The sequence below is a fragment of the Blennius ocellaris genome, assembly GCF_963422515.1.
Source record: "Blennius ocellaris genome assembly, contig: SCAFFOLD_73, whole genome shotgun sequence".
Taxonomy (NCBI): domain Eukaryota; kingdom Metazoa; phylum Chordata; class Actinopteri; order Blenniiformes; family Blenniidae; genus Blennius; species Blennius ocellaris.
In genome coordinates, this window is record NW_027661940.1 from 32251 (window position 1) to 52500 (window position 20250).

General features: G+C 53.5%; 3 protein-coding genes across 5 annotated transcripts in view; 1 reads left to right on the top strand and 2 right to left on the bottom strand.

The window, feature by feature from the left end:
• On the top strand, positions 1-10719 carry LOC308148551 (peptidyl-prolyl cis-trans isomerase-like). Of its 3 annotated transcripts, none has more exons than XM_080522025.1 (4): positions 1-125; positions 999-1118; positions 1193-1365; positions 1895-2212. In XM_080522025.1, the coding sequence occupies exons 1-4, from the start codon at positions 57-59 to the stop codon at positions 2025-2027; spliced, it is 495 nt and encodes a 164-aa protein (XP_080378151.1). In that variant the 5' UTR covers positions 1-56; the 3' UTR covers positions 2028-2212. The 3 variants fall into 3 exon arrangements, with proteins under 3 accessions (XP_080378151.1, XP_080378153.1, XP_080378152.1); XM_080522027.1 differs by lacking the exons at positions 999-1118; positions 1193-1365; positions 1895-2212 and adding exons at positions 5254-5373; positions 7868-8040; positions 10359-10719 and having other exon boundaries at positions 42-125; XM_080522026.1 differs by lacking the exons at positions 1-125; positions 999-1118; positions 1193-1365; positions 1895-2212 and adding exons at positions 2791-2949; positions 5254-5373; positions 7868-8040; positions 10359-10719.
• A 2282-nt stretch (positions 10720-13001) lies between these two features.
• Positions 13002-15351, bottom strand: LOC308148553 (uncharacterized protein; the record flags this gene model as incomplete). The annotated part of the gene is made up of 4 exons (XM_080522028.1): positions 14779-15351; positions 14576-14704; positions 13407-13497; positions 13002-13303 (listed from the first exon to the last, which is right to left on the bottom strand). The coding sequence occupies exons 1-4, from the start codon at positions 14884-14886 to the stop codon at positions 13002-13004; spliced, it is 630 nt and encodes a 209-aa protein (XP_080378154.1). The 5' UTR covers positions 14887-15351.
• A 2254-nt stretch (positions 15352-17605) lies between these two features.
• c5 (complement component 5) overlaps positions 17606-20250 on the bottom strand; it is a gene marked incomplete at its 5' end in the record, with an annotated part of 26197 nt that continues 23552 nt past the window's right edge. Inside the window, 3 exon segments of the mRNA XM_080522029.1 lie at positions 17606-17970; positions 18049-18181; positions 20121-20210. Coding sequence (XP_080378155.1) covers positions 17838-17970; positions 18049-18181; positions 20121-20210 — 356 coding nt within the window. The 3' untranslated portion in view covers positions 17606-17837.

Below are 20250 nucleotides of genomic sequence, written 5' to 3' on the forward strand. Positions count from 1 at the left end.
TCCTCCGTGAAGCCGCCGGGACCGTGTGCTGCTCCGCCCGACCACAACCTCCAGACATGGCTCTGCCCAGAGTTTTCTTCGATATCACCGTCGGCGGTACGTCGGCCGGCCGCATCGTGATGGAGGTAAGCGGGAACGGAGGCACTTCTTCCGGTTACTCGGACCTGCGCGTGAAGCTCCAGGGTCCGAGACCCGGAAGCTGCTCGAGCCGGCCGCGGGAGCGTCGGTGAAACCGGTTGGAGGAGCTCGAGCTTCATGTTCCAACACGTCGAACGAATCGTTAGAAACACACGAGTCACTTTAACCGTGACTCACCGCGTTCATTTCCTGGTTCGACGTCATAGTTGCTCCAGAGAGGAGCGAGTAGCTGTTCCTTCCGGCCGGTAGCTGTCCCGTTCCGGCCGGTAGCTGTCCCGTTCCGGCCGGTAGCTGTCCCGTTCCGGCCGGTAGCTGTCCCGTTCCGGCCGGTAGCTGTCCCGTTCCGGCCGGTAGCTGTCCCGTTCCGGCCGGTAGCTGCTCCGTTCCGGCCGGCCGGTAGCTGTCCCGTTCCGGCCGGCCGGTAGCTGTCCCGTTCCGGCCGGCTAGTAGTTGCCCCGTCGGCCCCCTGCAGAAGTGCGCAGCTGCTCAGGAAGTTTGACGAAGGAAACCGGTTTGTTTGGTCGAACTGGTAGAAATAATGTGACGCGGTTAAGCCATGGCTGTAGTGTGTTGCGGTTAATGATGTCCCCTATAATCAGTTCCACCTTTTGATCATTCGGTCGATGCAGTAAATGAAGTGAAACGTTCTAAAACTTGTCAGGAAGTCAGAATTAGAGGAAAATGAATGAAATGTATATTAATATATTCTGCGTGTTCTCCATTCCAGCTACCATGTATGTATTTTATATTTCCTAGTTCAAATAAACCTCAACCCTACTGACCAGGTGGTACTAGAGTGTAGTTGGTCAGTACCCAGCACTACTGACAGGGGGCGCTCACTGTCTCCTCTGGTTCTGCAGCTTCGCTCTGACGTGGTTCCCAAGACGGCGGAGAACTTCCGAGCTCTGTGCACCGGGGAGAAAGGCTTCGGCTACAAGGGGAGCTGCTTCCACCGGGTCATCCCGGGCTTCATGTGTCAGGTGAGTCCTGGACCTGGCCTGGTGAGGAGACCAGGTGAGCCCAGGGTGGTGTAATGAGTGTGGTGCTCCTGCAGGGCGGAGACTTCACCAACCACAATGGAACTGGAGGAAAGTCCATCTACGGGAACAAGTTTGCTGACGAGAACTTCCAGCTGAAGCACACCGGGCCGGGGATCCTGTCCATGGCCAACGCCGGGCCCAACACCAACGGCTCGCAGTTCTTCCTCTGCACCGCCAAGACCGCCTGGTACGTCTGGAGGGCTCACTGTGCCCTGCTCCTTGTCTGTCTGGAGGAGGGCTCACTGTGCCCTGCTCCTTGTCTGTCTGGAGGAGGGCTCACTGTGCCCTGCTCCTTGTCTGTCTGGAGGAGGGCTCACTGTGCCCTGCTCCTTGTCTGTCTGGAGGAGGGCTCACTGTGCCCTGCTCCTTGTCTGTCTGGAGGAGGGCTCACTGTGCCCTGCTCCTTGTCTGTCTGGAGGAGGGCTCACTGTGCCCTGCTCCTTGTCTGTCTGGAGGAGGGCTCACTGTGCCCTGCTCCTTGTCTGTCTGGAGGGCTCACTGTGCCCTGCTCCTTGTCTGGAGGGCTCACTGTGCCCTGCTCCTTGTCTGTCTGGAGGAGGGCTCACTGTGCCCTGCTCCTTGTCTGTCTGGAGGAGGGCTCACTGTGCCCTGCTCCTTGTCTGGAGGGCTCACTGTGCCCTGCTCCTTGTCTGGAGGGCTCACTGTGCCCTGCTCCTTGTCTGGAGGGCTCACTGTGCCCTGCTCCTTGTCTGCAGGCTGGATGGGAAGCACGTGGTGTTCGGCAGCGTGGTGGAGGGGGGCGATGTGGTGAAGAATGTGGAGTCTTACGGGTGCGAAAGCGGGAAAACCTCGAAGAAGGTCGTCATCGCAGACTGCGGACAGCTCTGAGCGCCCAGTGGTCTTCCTGTAGCCACGCCCCCTTTAAGGCCCCGCCCTCTTTTTTTGCATTCTGTCTGAAAGGAAGTCATTCCACCTGTCGGGTTTGTTTTCTTCAGTTTTGTTTAAAAACTTGTTTCAAATTGTGGCTGCCAACTTTTGTTACTGAACAGTTTGGAATAAATGACTGAAACGAAGTGTGAGTGTTTATTGACAGCAGGGGGCGCTCTGCACCAGCAGCCAGAGGGGTCAGAGGTCAAACCTGGCGAAATGGAAGGAGAACCTCGTCCTGGTGAACAGTTTGACCTTTGACCCCACCAGCACTCACGGAGCCACTGACGTTCTGAACCATCAGCCTCACTTTCAACATCTCGTTCCGTTTTCACACTTTCCTCCTTCCTGCAGGACAGGACGGGCCGCGCCCTGACCGCGGGGCCGCGCCCTGACCGCGGGGCCGCGCACGCATTCACTGCAGACCCTGCGTGCGCGTGCACTGCGCGCATCGATCTTTCGAGTTGTCGGAGGCGAGCGCCGTTTATGTCACCGCGACCGCGTAGAGGGGCGGGGTCAGGCGGTGACGTCGCTTTACGACCGCCGCGGCCCACCCCGACACTCGAATCCAACGCACCGTGGAAACGCTCGTCTGACCAGTGGAATGACCGCGGTTGCGTTCTCGTCTCTGATTGGCTGAGCGGCCTGTCTGTCCCAGCCGTCGGCACGCCGGTTGGCTGGAGGTGACGTGGCCCCGCCCACCGGGACCGTTATATAAAACTAATCCCCCCTGCTCCATCTTTTCTCGGACCCTTGCGGACGCCGCGTCCCGTGACAGCCGCCGGTTCCTCCTCGCTCCCTGCAGCCCGCTGACATGGCCAAGCCCCGAGTCTACTTCGACGTGACGGCGGCGGGAAAGCCCGTCGGCCGCATCGTGATGGAGGTGAGCGGGTGTGCGCGGGGCCCCGGGGCCGGGGAAGGAACCGGAGCCTGGGCTGGAGGGGGACTGCGCTCCGGTTCACGCTCCGGTTCTCCGTCGACCGAGGGCACGTGCCCGCTGCTCGTGTCCGACAGTCACCGGGGCTGGTAGAGGAGGCGCCGGGCCGCTCCTCACCGGGCCGCTCCCGTCGCTCTGCGGCACTCCGGCTAACAGGCTAATGCTAACCCTAATGCTAGCGGGTCTTGACGCGCCGCTCTTTGTTTCGCCGTTAAAGCGCGGGAAACTTCAAAAGAAGCCTCGCGCGGTTTCGGGGCAGGTCGGTTCGATTCTTCCACCGCGGCTTTACAGACGAGGAGTGCGGGGGCCGCTGCGTGAGGCGGGGCTTCCAGAAGGTTCTGAGGAGGGAGAATCTGCACTGCCGCTCATCGACGGGCGCTAACAGCCATTTTGAGTCGCTCCTCCATTACGAGACGCTTCGTCCCGGCCTGCGCACGCACGCACACGCCCTGCAACACACACACACATCCTGCACCGCGCACACACCCACACGGCCTGCACCACACACACACAGTGAAATAACGGGGCCTGACGTGGTGCTCAGGTCACTGCAGGTGGTTTAACACACACACACACGCTATAAAATAGTTGATTTCAGTTTGAAGTAGAGTAAAACCTCTGAACTGTGTGCCCTGCAGTACTTCATGGTGACGTCACACTGAAGTGGCTCCTCCTGCTGGTGAACTGACCTTACAGGATTTCATGTTTTACAGTCCAGCCTATATAGTATAGGTCCTTTAAATTAGGCATGGATCCGATCCAGGGTCCTGTTGGTTCCAATATCAACATAATTCGCAAATCGTGAGTTTCTGTTCAATGAAGCCATGTCTGCCTTACTGCTGCTGGAACGACTCCACTCCAGTGTTTCTCTGCTGCTGGAACGACTCCACTCCAGTGTTTCTCTGCTGCTGGAACGACTCCACTCCAGTGTTTCCCTGCTGCTGGAACGACTCCACTCCAGTGTTTCCCTGCTGCTGGAATGACTCCATTCCCGCGTTTCCCTGCTGCTGGAACGACTCCACTCCAGTGTTTCTCTGCTGCTGCTGGAACGACTCCACTCCAGTGTTTCCCTGCTGCTGGAACGACTCCACTCCAGTGTTTCTCTGCTGCTGGAACGACTCCACTCCAGTGTTTCTCTGCTGCTGGAACGACTCCACTCCAGTGTTTCCCTGCTGCTCTACAAACTGGACTGGATTTCCTGAAGGGAGGCGGGTCTCAATAAGACGTGGAGTGATGAGTCTGTAACTCCATTCCACAGTTTGCAGCCTGCCAGAAGGCTAATGTAGCAGCACTGTGCTACTACTGTTCATGGCAACATGTTGCTGTTTGGACGCAGTTTACACTAAAAACACCGCAAAGCAACACAGCAACGTGCAATGTCAGCAAAGCAACGCAGCAACATGCAATGTTAGCAAAGCAACGCAGCAACATGCAATGTTAGCAAAGCAATGCAGCAACACAGCAATGTTAGCAAAGCAATGCAGCAACACAGCAATGTTAGCAAAGCAACGCAGCAATGTGAAATGTTAGCAAAGCAACACAGCAATGTGAAATGTTAGCAAAGCAACACAGCAAAGTGCAATGTTAGCAAAGCAACGCAGCAATGTTAGCAAAGCAACACGGCAACGTGCAATGTTAGCAAAGCAACGCGGCAATGTGCAATGTTAGCAAAGCAACGCAGCAATGTTAGCAAAGCAACGCAGCAATGTTAGCAAAGCAACACAGCAACGTACAATGTCAGCAAAGCAACACAGCAATGTGAAATGTTAGCAAAGCAACGCAGCAACGTACAATGTTAGCAAAGCAATGTACAATATTAGCAAAGCAACACAGCAACGTGCAATGTTGAACCGGGTCTGTCCACTCACTGATGTTTGTGGTTGAACAACGCAGCAATGTTAGCAAAGCAAAACAGCAACGTACAATGTTGGCAAACCAACACGGCAACGTGCAATGTTAGCAAAGCAACGCAGCAATGTTGGCAAAGCAACACAGCAACGTACAATGTCAGCAAAGCAACGCGGCAATGTTAGCAAAGCAACACAGCAATGTGAAATGTTAGCAAAGCAACGCAGCAATGTTAGCAAAGCAACACAGCAACGTGCAATGTTGAACCGGGTCTGTCCACTCACTGATGTTTGTGGTTCTGGTTCTGATGTTGAACCGGGTCTGTCCACTCACTGATGTTTGTGGTTCTGGTTCTGATGTTGAACCGGGTCTGTCCACTCACTGATGTTTGTGGTTCTGCAGCTGCGTGCCGACGTGGTTCCCAGGACGGCGGAGAACTTCCGGGCTCTGTGCACCGGAGAGAAAGGCTTCGGCTACAAGGGGAGCTGCTTCCACCGGGTCATCCCTCACTTCATGTGTCAGGTGAGGAGGGGGGGTGAGAGGGTGATTGGGGGTTAGGTGAGGGGGTGATATTGGGGGTTAGGTGAGGGGGTGATATTGGGGGTTAGGTGAGGGGGTGATTGGGGGTTAGGTGAGGGGGTGATATTGGGGGTTAGGTGAGAGGGTGATTGGGGGTTAGGTGAGAGGGTGATTGGGGGTTAGGTGAGAGGGTGATTGGGGGTTAGGTGAGGGTGTGATTGGGGGTTAGGTGAGAGGGTGATTGGGGGTTAGGTGAGAGGGTGATTGGGGGTTAGGTGAGGGGGTGATATTGGGGGTTAGGTGAGGGGGTGATTGGGGGTTAGGTGAGAGGGTGATTGGGGGTTAGGTGAGAGGGTGATTGGGGGTTAGGTGAGAGGGTGATTGGGGGTTAGGTGAGGGGGTGATATTGGGGGTTAGGTGAGAGGGTGATTGGGGGTTAGGTGAGGGGGTGATTGGGGGTTAGGTGAGAGGGTGATTGGGGGTTAGGTGAGAGGGTGATTGGGGGTTAGGTGAGGGGGTGATTGGGGGTTAGGTGAGGGGGTGATTGGGGGTTAGGTGAGGGGGTGATATTGGGGGTTAGGTGAGGGGGTGATTGGGGGTTAGGTGAGAGGGTGATTGGGGGTTAGGTGAGAGGGTGATTGGGGGTTAGGTGAGGGGGTGATATTGGGGGTTAGGTGAGAGGGTGATTGGGGGTTAGGTGAGGGGGTGATTGGGGGTTAGGTGAGAGGGTGATTGGGGGTTAGGTGAGAGGGTGATTGGGGGTTAGGTGAGGGGGTGATTGGGGGTTAGGTGAGGGGGTGATTGGGGGTTAGGTGAGAGGGTGATTGGGGGTTAGGTGAGGGGGTGATTGGGGGTTAGGTGAGAGGGTGATTGGGGGTTAGGTGAGAGGGTGATTGGGGGTTAGGTGAGAGGGTGAGACCTGTTGATGTGTTTCCACGGCAGCAGCAGCAGACTGACACCATGCAGTTGGTCTGCCGGGCCACGGGGGGGCGCTGTGGCTTGAGCTGAGTAAAGCAGACAGACACGAGAACCAAACGTAAACAGGAAGTGAGGCGGAGTGGCGGTCCAGCGCCGATGAGGAACCAGGTGCTACCAGGGCGTCTGGCAGGATAAAGTAGATCAAAGTGAGATGAAAGCTGGTCTCAGTGTTGATGGTGTTCTGGCCGTGGCGTGGTCCTGGCCCCCCAGCTACAACCACCTCCGTCCTCTGGGCCCCACAAGGGCCTTCAGGGCTGTAGTACACAGGACAGGCCTTCAGGGGCGCTGGGACTCACCAACACCATCAAAAACACAGAAGAAGAGACAACAGCGCATAGAAACATAGAAATAGACTCCTGCTCATAAACTTCTCTATAACTGAGTTCTATAGCTCTATGCTCCTATAGCTCTATGTTTGTATAGCTCTATGTTTCTATAGCTCTATGTTTCTATAGCTCTATGCTCCTATAGCTCTATGTTTCTATAGCTCTATGCTCCTATAGCTCTATGTTTCTATAGCTCTATGCTCCTATAGCTCTATGCTCCTATAGCTCTATGCTCATAGCTCTATGTTTCTATAGCTCTGTTTCTATAGCTCTATGCTCCTATAGCTCTATGCTCCTATAGCTCTATGCTCGTATAGCTCTATGCTCCTATAGCTCTATGCTCGTATAGCTCTATGCTCGTATAGCTCTATGTTTGTATAGCTCTATGCTCCTATAGCTCTATGTTTGTATAGCTCTATGCTCCTATAGCTCTATGCTTCTATAGCTCTATGCTCCTATAGCTCTAGGTTCGTATAGCTCTATGCTCCTATAGCTCTATGCTCCTATAGCTCTATGCTCCTATAGCTCTATGTTTCTATAGCTCTATGCTCCTATAGCTCTATGCTCCTATAGCTCTATGTTTCTATAGCTCTATGCTCCTATAGCTCTATGCTCCTATAGCTCTATGTTTCTATAGCTCTATGCTCCTATAGCTCTATGCTCCTATAGCTCTATGCTCCTATAGCTCTATGCTCGTATAGCTCCATGTTTGTATAGCTCTATGCTCGTATAGCTCTATGATCCTATAGCTCTATGCTCCTATAGCTCTATGCTCCTATAGCTCTATGCTCCTATAGCTCTATGTTTCTATAGCTCTATGTTTCTATAGCTCTATGCTCCTATAGCTCTATGTTTGTATAGCTCTATGCTCCTGCTGCCAGTATCAGTAGTTTCTGATGACATCATTGGCCACGCCTCCCAGCTGAGCCGGGGTTTTACAATCTCCTCACTCTGGGACTGTTCAAAGACCTTGCTGGGCTTCTGAAGCTCCGCCTCCTGTGGAGGGTCGGCCAATAGCAGCGAGTTTAGGTGAAGTAGCGCTCTGGTGTGGACACGCCCCCTCAGTGGTAATGTGAGGAGGTGTGGGAGGAGGCATGGGTGGATGTGTGGGTGGATGAGGCTCCCAGCAGGGGTGTAATGAGGACTGGGTGGAGGTGGGAGGAGGTGGTGTAATGAGTGTGGTGCTCCTGCAGGGCGGAGACTTCACCAACCACAATGGAACTGGAGGAAAGTCCATCTACGGGAACAAGTTTGCTGACGAGAACTTCCAGCTGAAGCACACCGGGCCGGGGATCCTGTCCATGGCCAACGCCGGGCCCAACACCAACGGCTCGCAGTTCTTCCTCTGCACCGCAGAGACGGCCTGGTAGGGGGGGCACCGGGGGGGGGGCCCAACACCAACGGCTCGCAGTTCTTCCTCTGCACCGCAGAGACGGCCTGGTAGGGGGGGCACCGGGGGGGGGGCCCAACACCAACGGCTCGCAGTTCTTCCTCTGCACCGCAGAGACGGCCTGGTAGGGGGGGCACCGGGGGGGGGGGGCCCAACACCAACGGCTCGCAGTTCTTCCTCTGCACCGCAGAGACGGCCTGGTAGGGGGGGCACCGGGGGGGGGGGGGGCCCAACACCAACGGCTCGCAGTTCTTCCTCTGCACCGCAGAGACGGCCTGGTAGGGGGGGCACCGGGGGGGGGGGGGGCCCAACACCAACGGCTCGCAGTTCTTCCTCTGCACCGCAGAGACGGCCTGGTAGGGGGGGCACCGGGGGGGGGGGGCCCAACACCAACGGCTCGCAGTTCTTCCTCTGCACCGCAGAGACGGCCTGGTAGGGGGGGCACCGGGGGGGGGGCCCAACACCAACGGCTCGCAGTTCTTCCTCTGCACCGCAGAGACGGCCTGGTAGGGGGGGCACCGGGGGGGGGGGGGGGGGGCCCAACACCAACGGCTCGCAGTTCTTCCTCTGCACCGCAGAGACGGCCTGGTAGGGGGGGCACCGGGGGGGGGGGGGGGGGCCCAACACCAACGGCTCGCAGTTCTTCCTCTGCACCGCAGAGACGGCCTGGTAGGGGGGGCACCGGGGGGGGGGGGGGGCCCAACACCAACGGCTCGCAGTTCTTCCTCTGCACCGCAGAGACGGCCTGGTAGGGGGGGCACCGGGGGGGGGGGGGGGGGCCCAACACCAACGGCTCGCAGTTCTTCCTCTGCACCGCAGAGACCGCCTGGTAGGGGGGGCACCGGGGGGGGGGGGGGGGGGCCCAACACCAACGGCTCGCAGTTCTTCCTCTGCACCGCAGAGACCGCCTGGTAGGGGGGGCACCGGGGGGGGCTTCACTTTACTGCCCTCTGGAGTGGGACGACCAACACTTGGTTCTGGGAGTACTTTGCCTTACCATACAGCCTTGCCTTACCATACCGCTCCAGGATGTACTACAGGGAGACAGGCTGAAGGAGCCACAGGTTGAGACCCTGTTCTAGAAGAACCGCTCTATAGATCCGTAAAATACGTGGAAACGTAATGAAACACGTGGAGCGACTGAGGTCATGTGATCAATTACAGGACATTTAACCCTTCGAACCATCAATCAGTGAGGAAGCAAGTACTGCCTTACTTCAGTTTAACTATGGTACTACAATACTGGAGACACTTGTCTGGAGGAGGGCTCACTGTGCCCTGCTCCTTGTCTGTCTGGAGGAGGGCTCACTGTGCCCTGCTCCTTGTCTGGAGGGCTCACTGTGCCCTGCTCCTTGTCTGTCTGGAGGAGGGCTCACTGTGCCCTGCTCCTTGTCTGTCTGGAGGAGGGCTCACTGTGCCCTGCTGCTTGTCTGGAGGGCTCACTGTGCCCTGCTCCTTGTCTGGAGGGCTCACTGTGCCCTGCTCCTTGTCTGGAGGGCTCACTGTGCCCTGCTCCTTGTCTGGAGGGCTCACTGTGCCCTGCTCCTTGTCTGTCTGGAGGGCTCACTGTGCCCTGCTGCTTGTCTGTCTGGAGGAGGGCTCACTGTGCCCTGCTCCTTGTCTGGAGGGCTCACTGTGCCCTGCTCCTTGTCTGTCTGGAGGAGGGCTCACTGTGCCCTGCTCCTTGTCTGGAGGGCTCACTGTGCCCTGCTCCTTGTCTGTCTGGAGGAGGGCTCACTGTGCCCTGCTCCTTGTCTGGAGGGCTCACTGTGCCCTGCTCCTTGTCTGGAGGGCTCACTGTGCCCTGCTGCTTGTCTGTCTGGAGGGCTCACTGTGCCCTGCTCCTTGTCTGGAGGGCTCACTGTGCCCTGCTCCTTGTCTGGAGGGCTCACTGTGCCCTGCTCCTTGTCTGGAGGGCTCACTGTGCCCTGCTCCTTGTCTGGAGGGCTCACTGTGCCCTGCTCCTTGTCTGGAGGGCTCACTGTGCCCTGCTCCTTGTCTGTCTGGAGGGCTCACTGTGCCCTGCTCCTTGTCTGGAGGGCTCACTGTGCCCTGCTCCTTGTCTGGAGGGCTCACTGTGCCCTGCTCCTTGTCTGTCTGGAGGAGGGCTCACTGTGCCCTGCTCCTTGTCTGGAGGGCTCACTGTGCCCTGCTCCTTGTCTGGAGGGCTCACTGTGCCCTGCTCCTTGTCTGTCTGGAGGGCTCACTGTGCCCTGCTCCTTGTCTGTCTGGAGGGCTCACTGTGCCCTGCTCCTTGTCTGGAGGGCTCACTGTGCCCTGCTCCTTGTCTGCAGGCTGGATGGGAAGCACGTGGTGTTCGGCAGCGTGGTGGAGGGGATGGATGTGGTGAAGAATGTGGAGTCTTACGGAAGCCAGAGCGGGAAAACCTCGGCGAAGATCGTCATCGCAGACTGCGGACAGCTCTGAGCGCCCAGCGGTCTTCCTGTAGCCACGCCCCCTTTATGGCCCCGCCCTCCAACATTCAACATTCCTATTGGAGAATGAGCCGATGGTCCCGCCCCTTTTTCTCTGTTGAAATCTTGTTGCTGCATCTGACTTTAGCTTCCAAGTTTATTTTGCATTAACGGTTTTTCCAGTCTTTTTTTTTCATCCTGTCAAAAGAAAGGAAATAAAATCACGCCTTGACGAATCAAACGTGTCCGTCTGTCTCTTTCTCTGTCCGTCTGTCTCTTTCTCTGTCTGTCTCTTTCTCTGTCTGTCCGTCTGTCTCTTTCTCTGTCTGTCCGTCTGTCTCTTTATCTGTCTGTCCGTCTGTCTCTTTCTCTGTCTGTCTGTCTGTCTCTTTCTCTGTCTGTCCGTCTGTCTCTTTCTCTGTCTGTCTGTCTCTTTCTCTGTCTGTCTGTCTGTCTCTTTCTCTGTCTGTCCGTCTGTCTCTTTCTCTGTCTGTCCGTCTGCCTCTTTCTCTGTCTGTCCGTCTGTCTCTTTCTCTGTCTGTCCGTCTGTCTCTTTCTCTGTCTGTCCGTCTGTCTCTTTCTCTGTCCGTCTGTCTCTGTCTCTTTCTCTGTCCGTCTGTCTCTTTCTCTGTCTGTCTGTCTCTGTCTGTCCGTCTGTCTCTTTCTCTGTCTGTCCGTCTGTCTCTTTCTCTGTCTGTCCGTCTGTCTCTTTCTCTGTCTGTCCGTCTGTCTTTCTCTGTCTGTCCGTCTGTCTTTGTCTGTCTCTTTCTCTGTCTGTCTGTCTCTTTCTCTGTCTGTCCGTCTGTCTCTTTCTCTGTCTGTCTCTTTCTCTGTCTGTCTCTGTCTTTCTCTGTCTGTCTCTGTCTTTCTCTTTCTCTGTCTTTCTCTGTCTGTCTCTGTCTTTCTCTGTCTGTCCGTCTGTCTCTTTCTCTGTCTGTCCGTCTGTCTCTTTCTCTGTCTGTCTGTCTCTTTCTCTGTCTGTCTGTCTCTTTCTCTGTCTGTCCGTCTGTCTCTTTCTCTGTCTGTCTCTTTCTGTCTGTCCGTCTGTCTCTTTCTCTGTCCGTCTGTCTCTTTCTCTGTCTGTCTCTGTCTTTCTCTGTCTGTCCGTCTGTCTCTTTCTCTGTCTGTCCGTCTCTCTTTCTCTGTCTGTCTGTCTGTCTCTTTCTCTGTCTGTCTGTCTGTCTCTTTCTCTGTCTGTCTGTCTCTTTCTCTGTCTGTCTCTTTCTCTGTCTGTCCGTCTGTCTCTTTCTCTGTCTGTCTCTTTCTCTGTCTGTCTCTTTCTGTCTGTCCGTCTGTCTCTTTCTCTGTCCGTCTGTCTCTTTCTCTGTCTGTCTCTGTCTTTCTCTGTCTGTCCGTCTGTCTCTTTCTCTGTCTGTCCGTCTCTCTTTCTCTGTCTGTCTGTCTGTCTCTTTCTCTGTCTGTCTGTCTGTCTCTTTCTCTGTCTGTCTGTCTCTTTCTCTGTCTGTCTCTTTCTCTGTCTGTCCGTCTGTCTCTTTCTCTGTCTGTCTCTTTCTCTGTCTGTCTCTTTCTCTGTCTGTCCGTCTGTCTCTTTCTCTGTCTGTCTGTCTCTTTCTCTGTCTGTCTCTTTCTCTGTCCGTCTGTCTCTTTCTCTGTCTGTCCGTCTGTCTCTTTCTCTGTCTGTCCGTCTGTCTCTTTCTCTGTCTGTCTGTCCGTCTGTCTCTTTCCCTGTCTGTCCATCTGTCTCTTTCCCTGTCTGTCCGTCTGTCTTTTTCCCTGTCTGTCTCTTTCTCTGTCTGTCCGTCTCTTTCTCTGTCTGTCTCTTTCTCTGTCTGTGTCTGTCCGTCTGTCTCTTTCTCTGTCTGTCCGTCTGTCTCTTTCTCTGTCTGTCCGTCTGTCTCTTTCTCTGTCTGTCTGTCCGTCTGTCTCTTTCCCTGTCTGTCCGTCTGTCTCTTTCCCTGTCTGTCCGTCTGTCTTTTTCCCTGTCTGTCTCTTTCTCTGTCTGTCCGTCTCTTTCTCTGTCTGTCTCTTTCTCTGTCTGTGTCTGTCCGTCTGTCTCTTTCTCTGTCTGTCCGTCTGTCTCTTTCTCTGTCTGTCCGTCTGTCTCTTTCCCTGTCTGTCTCTTTCCCTGTCTGTCTCTTTCTCTGTCTGTCCGTCCGTCTGCCTCTTTCTCTGTCTGTCCGTCCGTCTGCCTCTTTCTCTGTCCGTCTGTCTGTCTCTTTCTCTGTCTGTCCGTCTGTCTCTTTCCCTGTCTGTCCGTCTGTCTCTTTCCCTGTCTGTCTCTTTCCCTGTCTGTCTCTTTCTCTGTCCGTCTGTCTGTCTCTTTCTCTGTCCGTCCGTCTGTCTCTTTCTCTGTCCGTCCGTCTGCCTCTTTCTCTGTCTGTCCGTCCCTCTTTCTCTGTCTGTCCGTCCATCTTTCTCTGTCTGTCTGTCCCCCGTCTGTCCCTGGTGAGACAATCAATCCAGACTGATGTCAGCAGATGTAACTTTATTCATTTTGCTCAAAGACAAACAGCACTGATGCCCCTCCCCTCCCCCCACCCCCCCCCCCCCCCCCCCTCCCCCTCAGCAACTGAGCTCGCTGGCTGCCGGCCGCCTCTTCTTCCCAGAATGCCGTGTTGTCCTCTGCCCCTGGCGGGGGCGGGGCACGCAGACGCCCTGGGCCTTGCCGCCTGCAGCGGCGCTGCAGACGAGGCCGGCTGCGCAGTCGCAGCGCCCCAGGTTCCTGCGCTGCTTGGTGGGCCCCCGCAGCAGACACACCTCCCCCGCCCGGGGGACCCTCTGGCAGCGCCGCCCCGTCAGGTAGCGGGCGCAGCACAGCCCCGCCCCGCAGTCCACTGAGCGCACGCAGCTCGCCATCTCCACACCTGCAGGACACGCCCCCTTCAGTCAGCGCCGGCTCGGCCATCTTGGATGAGGACTCAAGTGTGATGTTCACCCTACAGTGTGTGTGTGTGGGGGGGGGGGCACCTTTGGTCCTGTTGAGTCGGTCCGAGTGTCTCTGGGGCTCCATCAGGGTGTCGGAGGTTCTGCTCTTGACCCGGGTACTGCAGCCCCCCCCCTGCAACACACACACATACTGTCTGTACAGTAACAGTGTGACAGCGGACTAACTCAGTAACTAGTTACTCTCAGTAACTAGCTACAGTGACAGCAGACTAACTCAGTAACTAGTTACTCTCAGTAACTAGTTACCGTGACAGCAGACTAACTCAGTAACTAGTTACTCTCAGTAACTAGCTACCGTGACAGCGGACTAACTCAGTAACTAGTTACTCTCAGTAACTAGCTACGGTGACAGCAGACTAACTCAGTAACTAGTTACTCTCAGTAACTAGCTACCGTGACAGCGGACTAACTCAGTAACTAGTTACTCTCAGTAACTAGCTACAGTGACAGCAGACTAACTCAGTAACTAGTTACTCTCAGTAACTAGTTACCGTGACAGCAGACTAACCCAGTAACTAGTTACTCTCAGTAACTAGCTACCGTGACAGCAGACTAACTCAGTAACTAGTTACTCTCAGTAACTAGCTACTCTCAGTAACTAGCTACAGTGACAGCAGACTAACTCAGTAACTAGTTACTCTCAGTAACTAGCTACAGTGACAGCAGACTAACTCAGTAACTAGTTACTCTCAGTAACTAGTTACCGTGACAGCAGACTAACCCAGTAACTAGTTCCAGTGACAGCAGACTAACTCAGTAACTAGTTACTCTCAGTAACTAGTTACCGTGACAGCAGACTAACCCAGTAACTAGTTACTCTCAGTAACTAGTTCCAGTGACAGCAGACTAACTCAGTAACTAGTTACTCTCAGTAACTAGTTACCATGACAGCAGACTAACTCAGTAACTAGTTACTCTCAGTAACTAGTTCCAGTGACAGCAGACTAACCCAGTAACTAGTTACTCTCAGTAACTAGTTACCGTGACAGCAGACTAACCCAGTAACTAGTTACTCTCAGTAACTAGTTCCAGTGACAGCAGACTAACTCAGTAACTAGTTACTCTCAGTAACTAGTTACCATGACAGCAGACTAACTCAGTAACTAGTTACTCTCAGTAACTAGTTCCAGTGACAGCAGACTAACCCAGTAACTAGTTACTCTCAGTAACTAGTTCCAGTGAACACTGACCAGAGGAGAGTTACAGTCCCGTCCTGTGCACCCTGCTGCTCTCTGGTCCCAGCTAGACCCGGTGCTGGACCTGGACCTGGTGCTGGACCTGGACCCGGTTCTGGACTCCAGGCTGCTGTAGGAAGGATCCTGATGGACCAATCAGAGTGAGGGTTAGGGTTAGTGAGGCTCAGCTCCTGCAGGAGGTGCAGAGGGAGGCTCACCTGGAGCTCGGAGCTCTGCAGAGCCTCTTTGGAGGAGCGGATGGTGTTTGAGTCCAGAGCCAGACTGCAGACCACCGAGACCCCGAGGACACTAAGCCACGCCCACATCCTCCTGCTGCTCCTGCTGCTGCTGCTGCTCCTGCTCTGGTCAGGGAGCTGTGCTGCCTTCAGGTGCGCTGGGTTTTTATAGCGCTGCCGCTGTGTGAAGTGTTGCAGGTGTTAGAAGTGAGACTTCCTTCCTGGAAGCTGCAGGCGGAGGGACGTTTGATACGAGACACCGCAACGCCCTGCGGGGATTAGAGGCACCTGGAGCCGCTTGATGTGGCGTGAGAGGTGCAGGACAGGAAGTGCTGAGTGTGCAGGTGCTTAAACACCCCCGTACTGGAGCTCCAGGGTGGGGGGGCAACGTGGACTCTGAACCAACAGACCAGGTCTTCACCATGCAGGGTCCCCCCAAGATTCTGGGTGTGTCCCAATAGTGCCTCCTGTGTTTCTTAGGCTAAAGGAAGCATCAGTGTTTCCTAGGCTAAGGGAAGCATCGGTGTTTCCTAGGCTAAGGGAAGCATCGGTGTTTCCTAGGCTGAAGGAAGCATCGGTGTTTCCTAGGCTGAAGGAAGCATCGGTGTTTCCTAGGCTAAAGGAAGCATCAGTGTTTCCTAGGCTAAGGGAAGCATCAGTGTTTCCTAGGCTAAGGGAAGCATCGGTGTTTCCTAGGCTAAGGGAAGCATCGGTGTTTCCTAGGCTGAAGGAAGCATCGGTGTTTCCTAGGCTAAAGGAAGCATCAGTGTTTCCTAGGCTAAGGGAAGCATCAGTGTTTCCTAGGCTAAAGGAAGCATCAGTGTTTCCTAGGCTAAAGGAAGCATCGGTGTTTCCTAGGCTGAAGGAAGCATCGGTGTTTCCTAGGCTAAAGGAAGCATCAGTGTTTCCTAGGCTAAAGGAAACATCGGTGTTTTCTAGGCTAAAGGAAGCATCAGTGTTTCCTAGGCTAAAGGAAGCATCAGTGTTTCCTAGGCTGAAGGAAGCATTAGTGTTTTCTTGGCTAAAGGAAGCATTAGTGTTTCCTAGGCTAAAGGAAGCATTAGTGTTTCCTAGGCTAAAGGAAGCATTAGTGTTTCCTAGGCTAAGGGAAGCATCGGTGTTTTCTAGGCTAAAGGAAGCATCAGTGTTTCCTAGGCTAAAGGAAGCATCAGTGTTTCCTAGGCTGAAGGAAGCATTAGTGTTTTCTTGGCTAAAGGAAGCATTAGTGTTTCCTAGGCTAAAGGAAGCATTAGTGTTTCCTAGGCTAAAGGAAGCATTAGTGTTTCCTAGGCTAAGGGAAGCATCGGTGTTTTCTAGGCTAAAGGAAGCATTAGTGTTTCCTAGGCTAAAGGAAGCATTAGTGTTTCCTAGGCTAAAGGAAGCATCAGTGTTTCCTAGGCTGAAGGAAGCATCGGTGTTTCCTAGGCTAAAGGAAGCATCGGTGTTTCCTAGGCTGAAGGAAGCATCGGTGTTTCCTAGGCTAAGGGAAGCATCGGTGTTTCCTAGGCTAAAGGAAGCATCGGTGTTTCCTAGGCTGAAGGAAGCATCAGTGTTTTCTAGGCTAAAGGAAGCATCAGTGTTTCCTAGGCTGAAGGAAGCATCGGTGTTTCCTAGGCTAAAGGAAGCATCGGTGTTTCCTAGGCTGAAGGAAGCATCGGTGTTTCCTAGGCTAAAGGAAGCATCGGTGTTTCCTAGGCTGAAGGAAGCATCGGTGTTTCCTAGGCTAAAGGAAGCATCGGTGTTTCCTAGGCTAAAGGAAGCATCGGTGTTTCCTAGGCTAAAGGAAGCATCGGTGTTTCCTAGGCTAAAGGAAGCATCGGTGTTTCCTAGGCTAAGGGAAGCATCGGTGTTTCCTAGGCTAAGGGAAGCATCGGTGTTTCCTAGGCTAAGGGAAGCATCGGTGTTTCCTAGGCTGAAGGAAGCATCGGTGTTTCCTAGGCTAAAGGAAGCATCAGTGTTTCCTAGGCTAAAGGAAGCATGTCTTTCCTAGGCTAAAGGCAGCATTAGTGTTTCCTAGACTAAAGGAAGCATGTCTTTCCTCGGCTAAAGGCAGCATTAGTGTTTCCTAGGCTAAAGGCAGCATTAGTGTTTCCTAGGCTAAAGGCAGCATTGAGCCTCCTTTGCTTAGTGAGAATTCCTTATTGTGGCCGCCACTTAAAGACTTCTGGGGTTCAGGAGAAGTGGATGGGAAAGGAGATAGGAGGGACTTTTAGGAGATAGGAGGGACTATTAGGAGATAGGAGGGACTGTTAGGAGATAGGAGGGACTGTTAGGAGATAGGAGGGACTATTAGGAGATAGGAGGGACTGTTAGGAGATAGGAGGGACTATTAGGACGCTCCTCAGTTGCCCCAAGAGGTCTTGTGGGAGGAGCTCAGGGAGTCTACAGAACAGGAACTGCTGTGACCTTCCTCTTCCTGTGACCTTGCTGTGACCTTCCTCTTCCTGTGACCTTGCTGTGACCTTCCTCTTCCTGTGACCTTGCTGTGACCTTCCTCTTCCTGTGACCTTGCTGTGACCTTCCTCTTCCTGTGACCTTGCTGTGACCTCTAATAAATCAACCTGTTGCTGATTTCTCTCACAAAGTGTCCAAATAATGCAACAAAAACAAATATCGAGAGATTCTGAAATAAAATCATCCGTCAGAATCTAGATAATTAGAGAAAAATGTATCAACTTGATTTCCATAAAAATTGATGAAGTGAATTTCAATCAAATGATTTTGTTCCCAAACGTGTGGAGGAGTTGAAGGTCACAGTGAAGCTCAGCATGCAGTTTCAGCTTTATTGACACTCGTCACCATGGCAACACACTCCGGGGTTCCTCCGGGATTCCTCGGGGGCTCCTCGGGGGTTCCTCGGGGGTTCCTCCGATGGTTCCTCGGGGCTCCTCCGGGGTTCCTCGGGGGCTCCTCCTGGGTTCCTCCGGGGTTCCTCGGGGGCTCCTCCGGGGTTCCTCCGGGGTTCCTCGGGGGCTCCTCCGGGGCTCCTCGGGGGTTCCTCCGATGGTTCCTCGGGGCTCCTCCGGGGTTCCTCGGGGGCTTCAGGAGCAGCCGAAGAGCTGCAGGTCCAGAGCGAAGTCTCCCAGCTGGGCGGTGAAGTCCAAACACTCTGAGGAACTGCAAGAAGCCGGCCAGAACTCCACCAGAACATCTGAGTCCAGAGGGAGGCGGTACCTGAGGAACCAGGAGACACACCACATCACAGGAAGGAGGTGGAGGAGGAGGTGGAGGAGGAGGTGCAGTGAGTCTGACCTGGACCCGTCATAGACCTGGGTCCCGCTGGCCCCCATCACCAGGTACTGTTGGTCCTTCTGAAGGTCTACGCTGCTGCAGGACGTCTTTTTTACCAGCTCCACCTCGGTCCCTGAACGCACCGCCTCCAGGGCTGCAGCAACAGTCAGACAGGAGAACCACAACAACCGTCAGACAGGAGAACCACAACAACAGTCAGACGAGAAAACGGTGACAACAGTCACAAAGAAGAACCACAACAACAGTCAGACGAGAGAACAGCGACAACAGTAAGACAGAAGAACCACAACAACAGTCAGACAGGAGAACGGCGACAACAGTCAGACAGAAGAACCACAACAACAGTCAGACAGGAGAACGGCGACAACAGTCAGACAGAAGAACCACAACAACAGTCAGACAGGAGAACGGCGACAACAGCCACAAAGAAGAACCACAACAACAGTCAGACAGAAGAACCACAACAACAGCCAGACAGAAGAACCACAACAACAGTCAGACGAGAGAACGGCGACAACAGTCAGACAGAAGAACCACAACAACAGTCAGACAGCAGAACGGCGACAACAGCCACAAAGAAGAACCACAACAACAGTCAGACAGGAGAATGGTGACAACAGTCACAAAGAAGAACCACAACAACAGTCAGACAGGAGAACCACAACAACAGTCAGACAGGAGAACGGTGACAACAGTCACAAAGAAGAACCACAACAACAGTCAGACAGGAGAACCACAACAACAGTCAGACAGGAGAACCACAACAACAGTCAGACAGGAGAATGGCGACAACAGTCAGACAGGAGAATGGCGACAACAGTCACAAAGAAGAACCACAACAACAGTCAGACAGGAGAACCACAGCAGTTGGACAGGAGAAAGATGACAACAGTCAAACAACAGAAAAACTGAGTGTTATAAACAAAAAAACTCACTAATCCAGGTTTCCTCTAATCCAGGTAACTTCAGGATTAACCCAGGATAAATCACCATGGTAACTTCAGGATTAACCCAGGATAAATCACCATGGTAACTGACTCTGACTAACCAGCAGGAGCAGGATACGTTCTGGATCACAGTGAGTGTAAAGCTCCGCCTCCTGACCAATCAGATCTACCCATTCTCAAATTATGGTGATTGGTGGGTGGCTGATCTACCAGGTGACATATCCTGGTATGTTAATCCAGGTAACTGGTACCCTGGTATGTTAATCCAGGTAACTGATATCCTGGTATGTTAATCCAGGTAACTGGCACCCTGGTATGTTAATCCAGGTAACTGGCACCCTGGTATGTTAATCCAGGTAACTAGTACCCTGGTATGTTAATCCAGGTAACTGGTACCCTGGTATGTTAATCCAGGTAACTGATATCCTGGTATGTTAATCCAGGTAACATATCCTGATATGTTAATCCAGGTAACTGGTACCCTGGTATGTTAATCCAGGTAACTGGTACCCTGGTATGTTAATCCAGGTAACTGGTACCCTGGTATGTTAATCCAGGTAACTGGCACCCTGCTATGTTAATCCAGGTAACTGGTACCCTGGTATGTTAATCCAGGTAACATATCCTGGTATGTTAATCCAGGTAACTGGCACCCTGGTATGTTAATCCAGGTAACTGATATCCTGGTATGTTAATCCAGGTAACATATCCTGATATGTTAATCCAGGTAACTGGCACCCTGGTATGTTAATCCAGGTAACTGATATCCTGGTATGTTAATCCAGGTAACATACCCTGATATGTTAATCCAGGTAACATATCCTGATATGTTAATCCAGGTAACTGGTACCCTGGTATGTTAATCCAGGTAACTGGTACCCTGATATGTTAATCCAGGTAACATATCCTGGTATGTTAATCCAGGTAACTGGTACCCTGATATGTTAATCCAGGTAACTGGTACCCTGGTATGTTAATCCAGGTAACATATCCTGGTATGTTAATCCAGGTAACTGGTACCCTGGTATGTTAATCCAGGTAACATATCCTGGTATGTTAATCCAGGTAACATATCCTGGTATGTTAATCCAGGTAACTGGCACCCTGCTGGTCACAGTGACTCACGTCTCTCGGTCTTCAGGACTTCAACTACGGAGGCTTTGAAGGTCATAAAGTCTCCTTCTGCTACTGCAGCGACGATCCTCACTTTGAAGGCTGCACACACACACACACACACACACACACACACACACAC

Coding starts and splice junctions, on each gene's coding strand:
- LOC308148551 (XM_080522025.1), top strand. CDS start 57: ATGGCTCTGCCCAGAGTTTTCTTCGATATCACCGTCGGCGGTACGTCG. Junction 1,119..1,192: donor TCCCGGGCTTCATGTGTCAG/GTGAGTCCTGGA, acceptor GTGCTCCTGCAG/GGCGGAGACTTCACCAACCA. Junction 1,366..1,894: donor TGCACCGCCAAGACCGCCTG/GTACGTCTGGAG, acceptor CCTTGTCTGCAG/GCTGGATGGGAAGCACGTGG.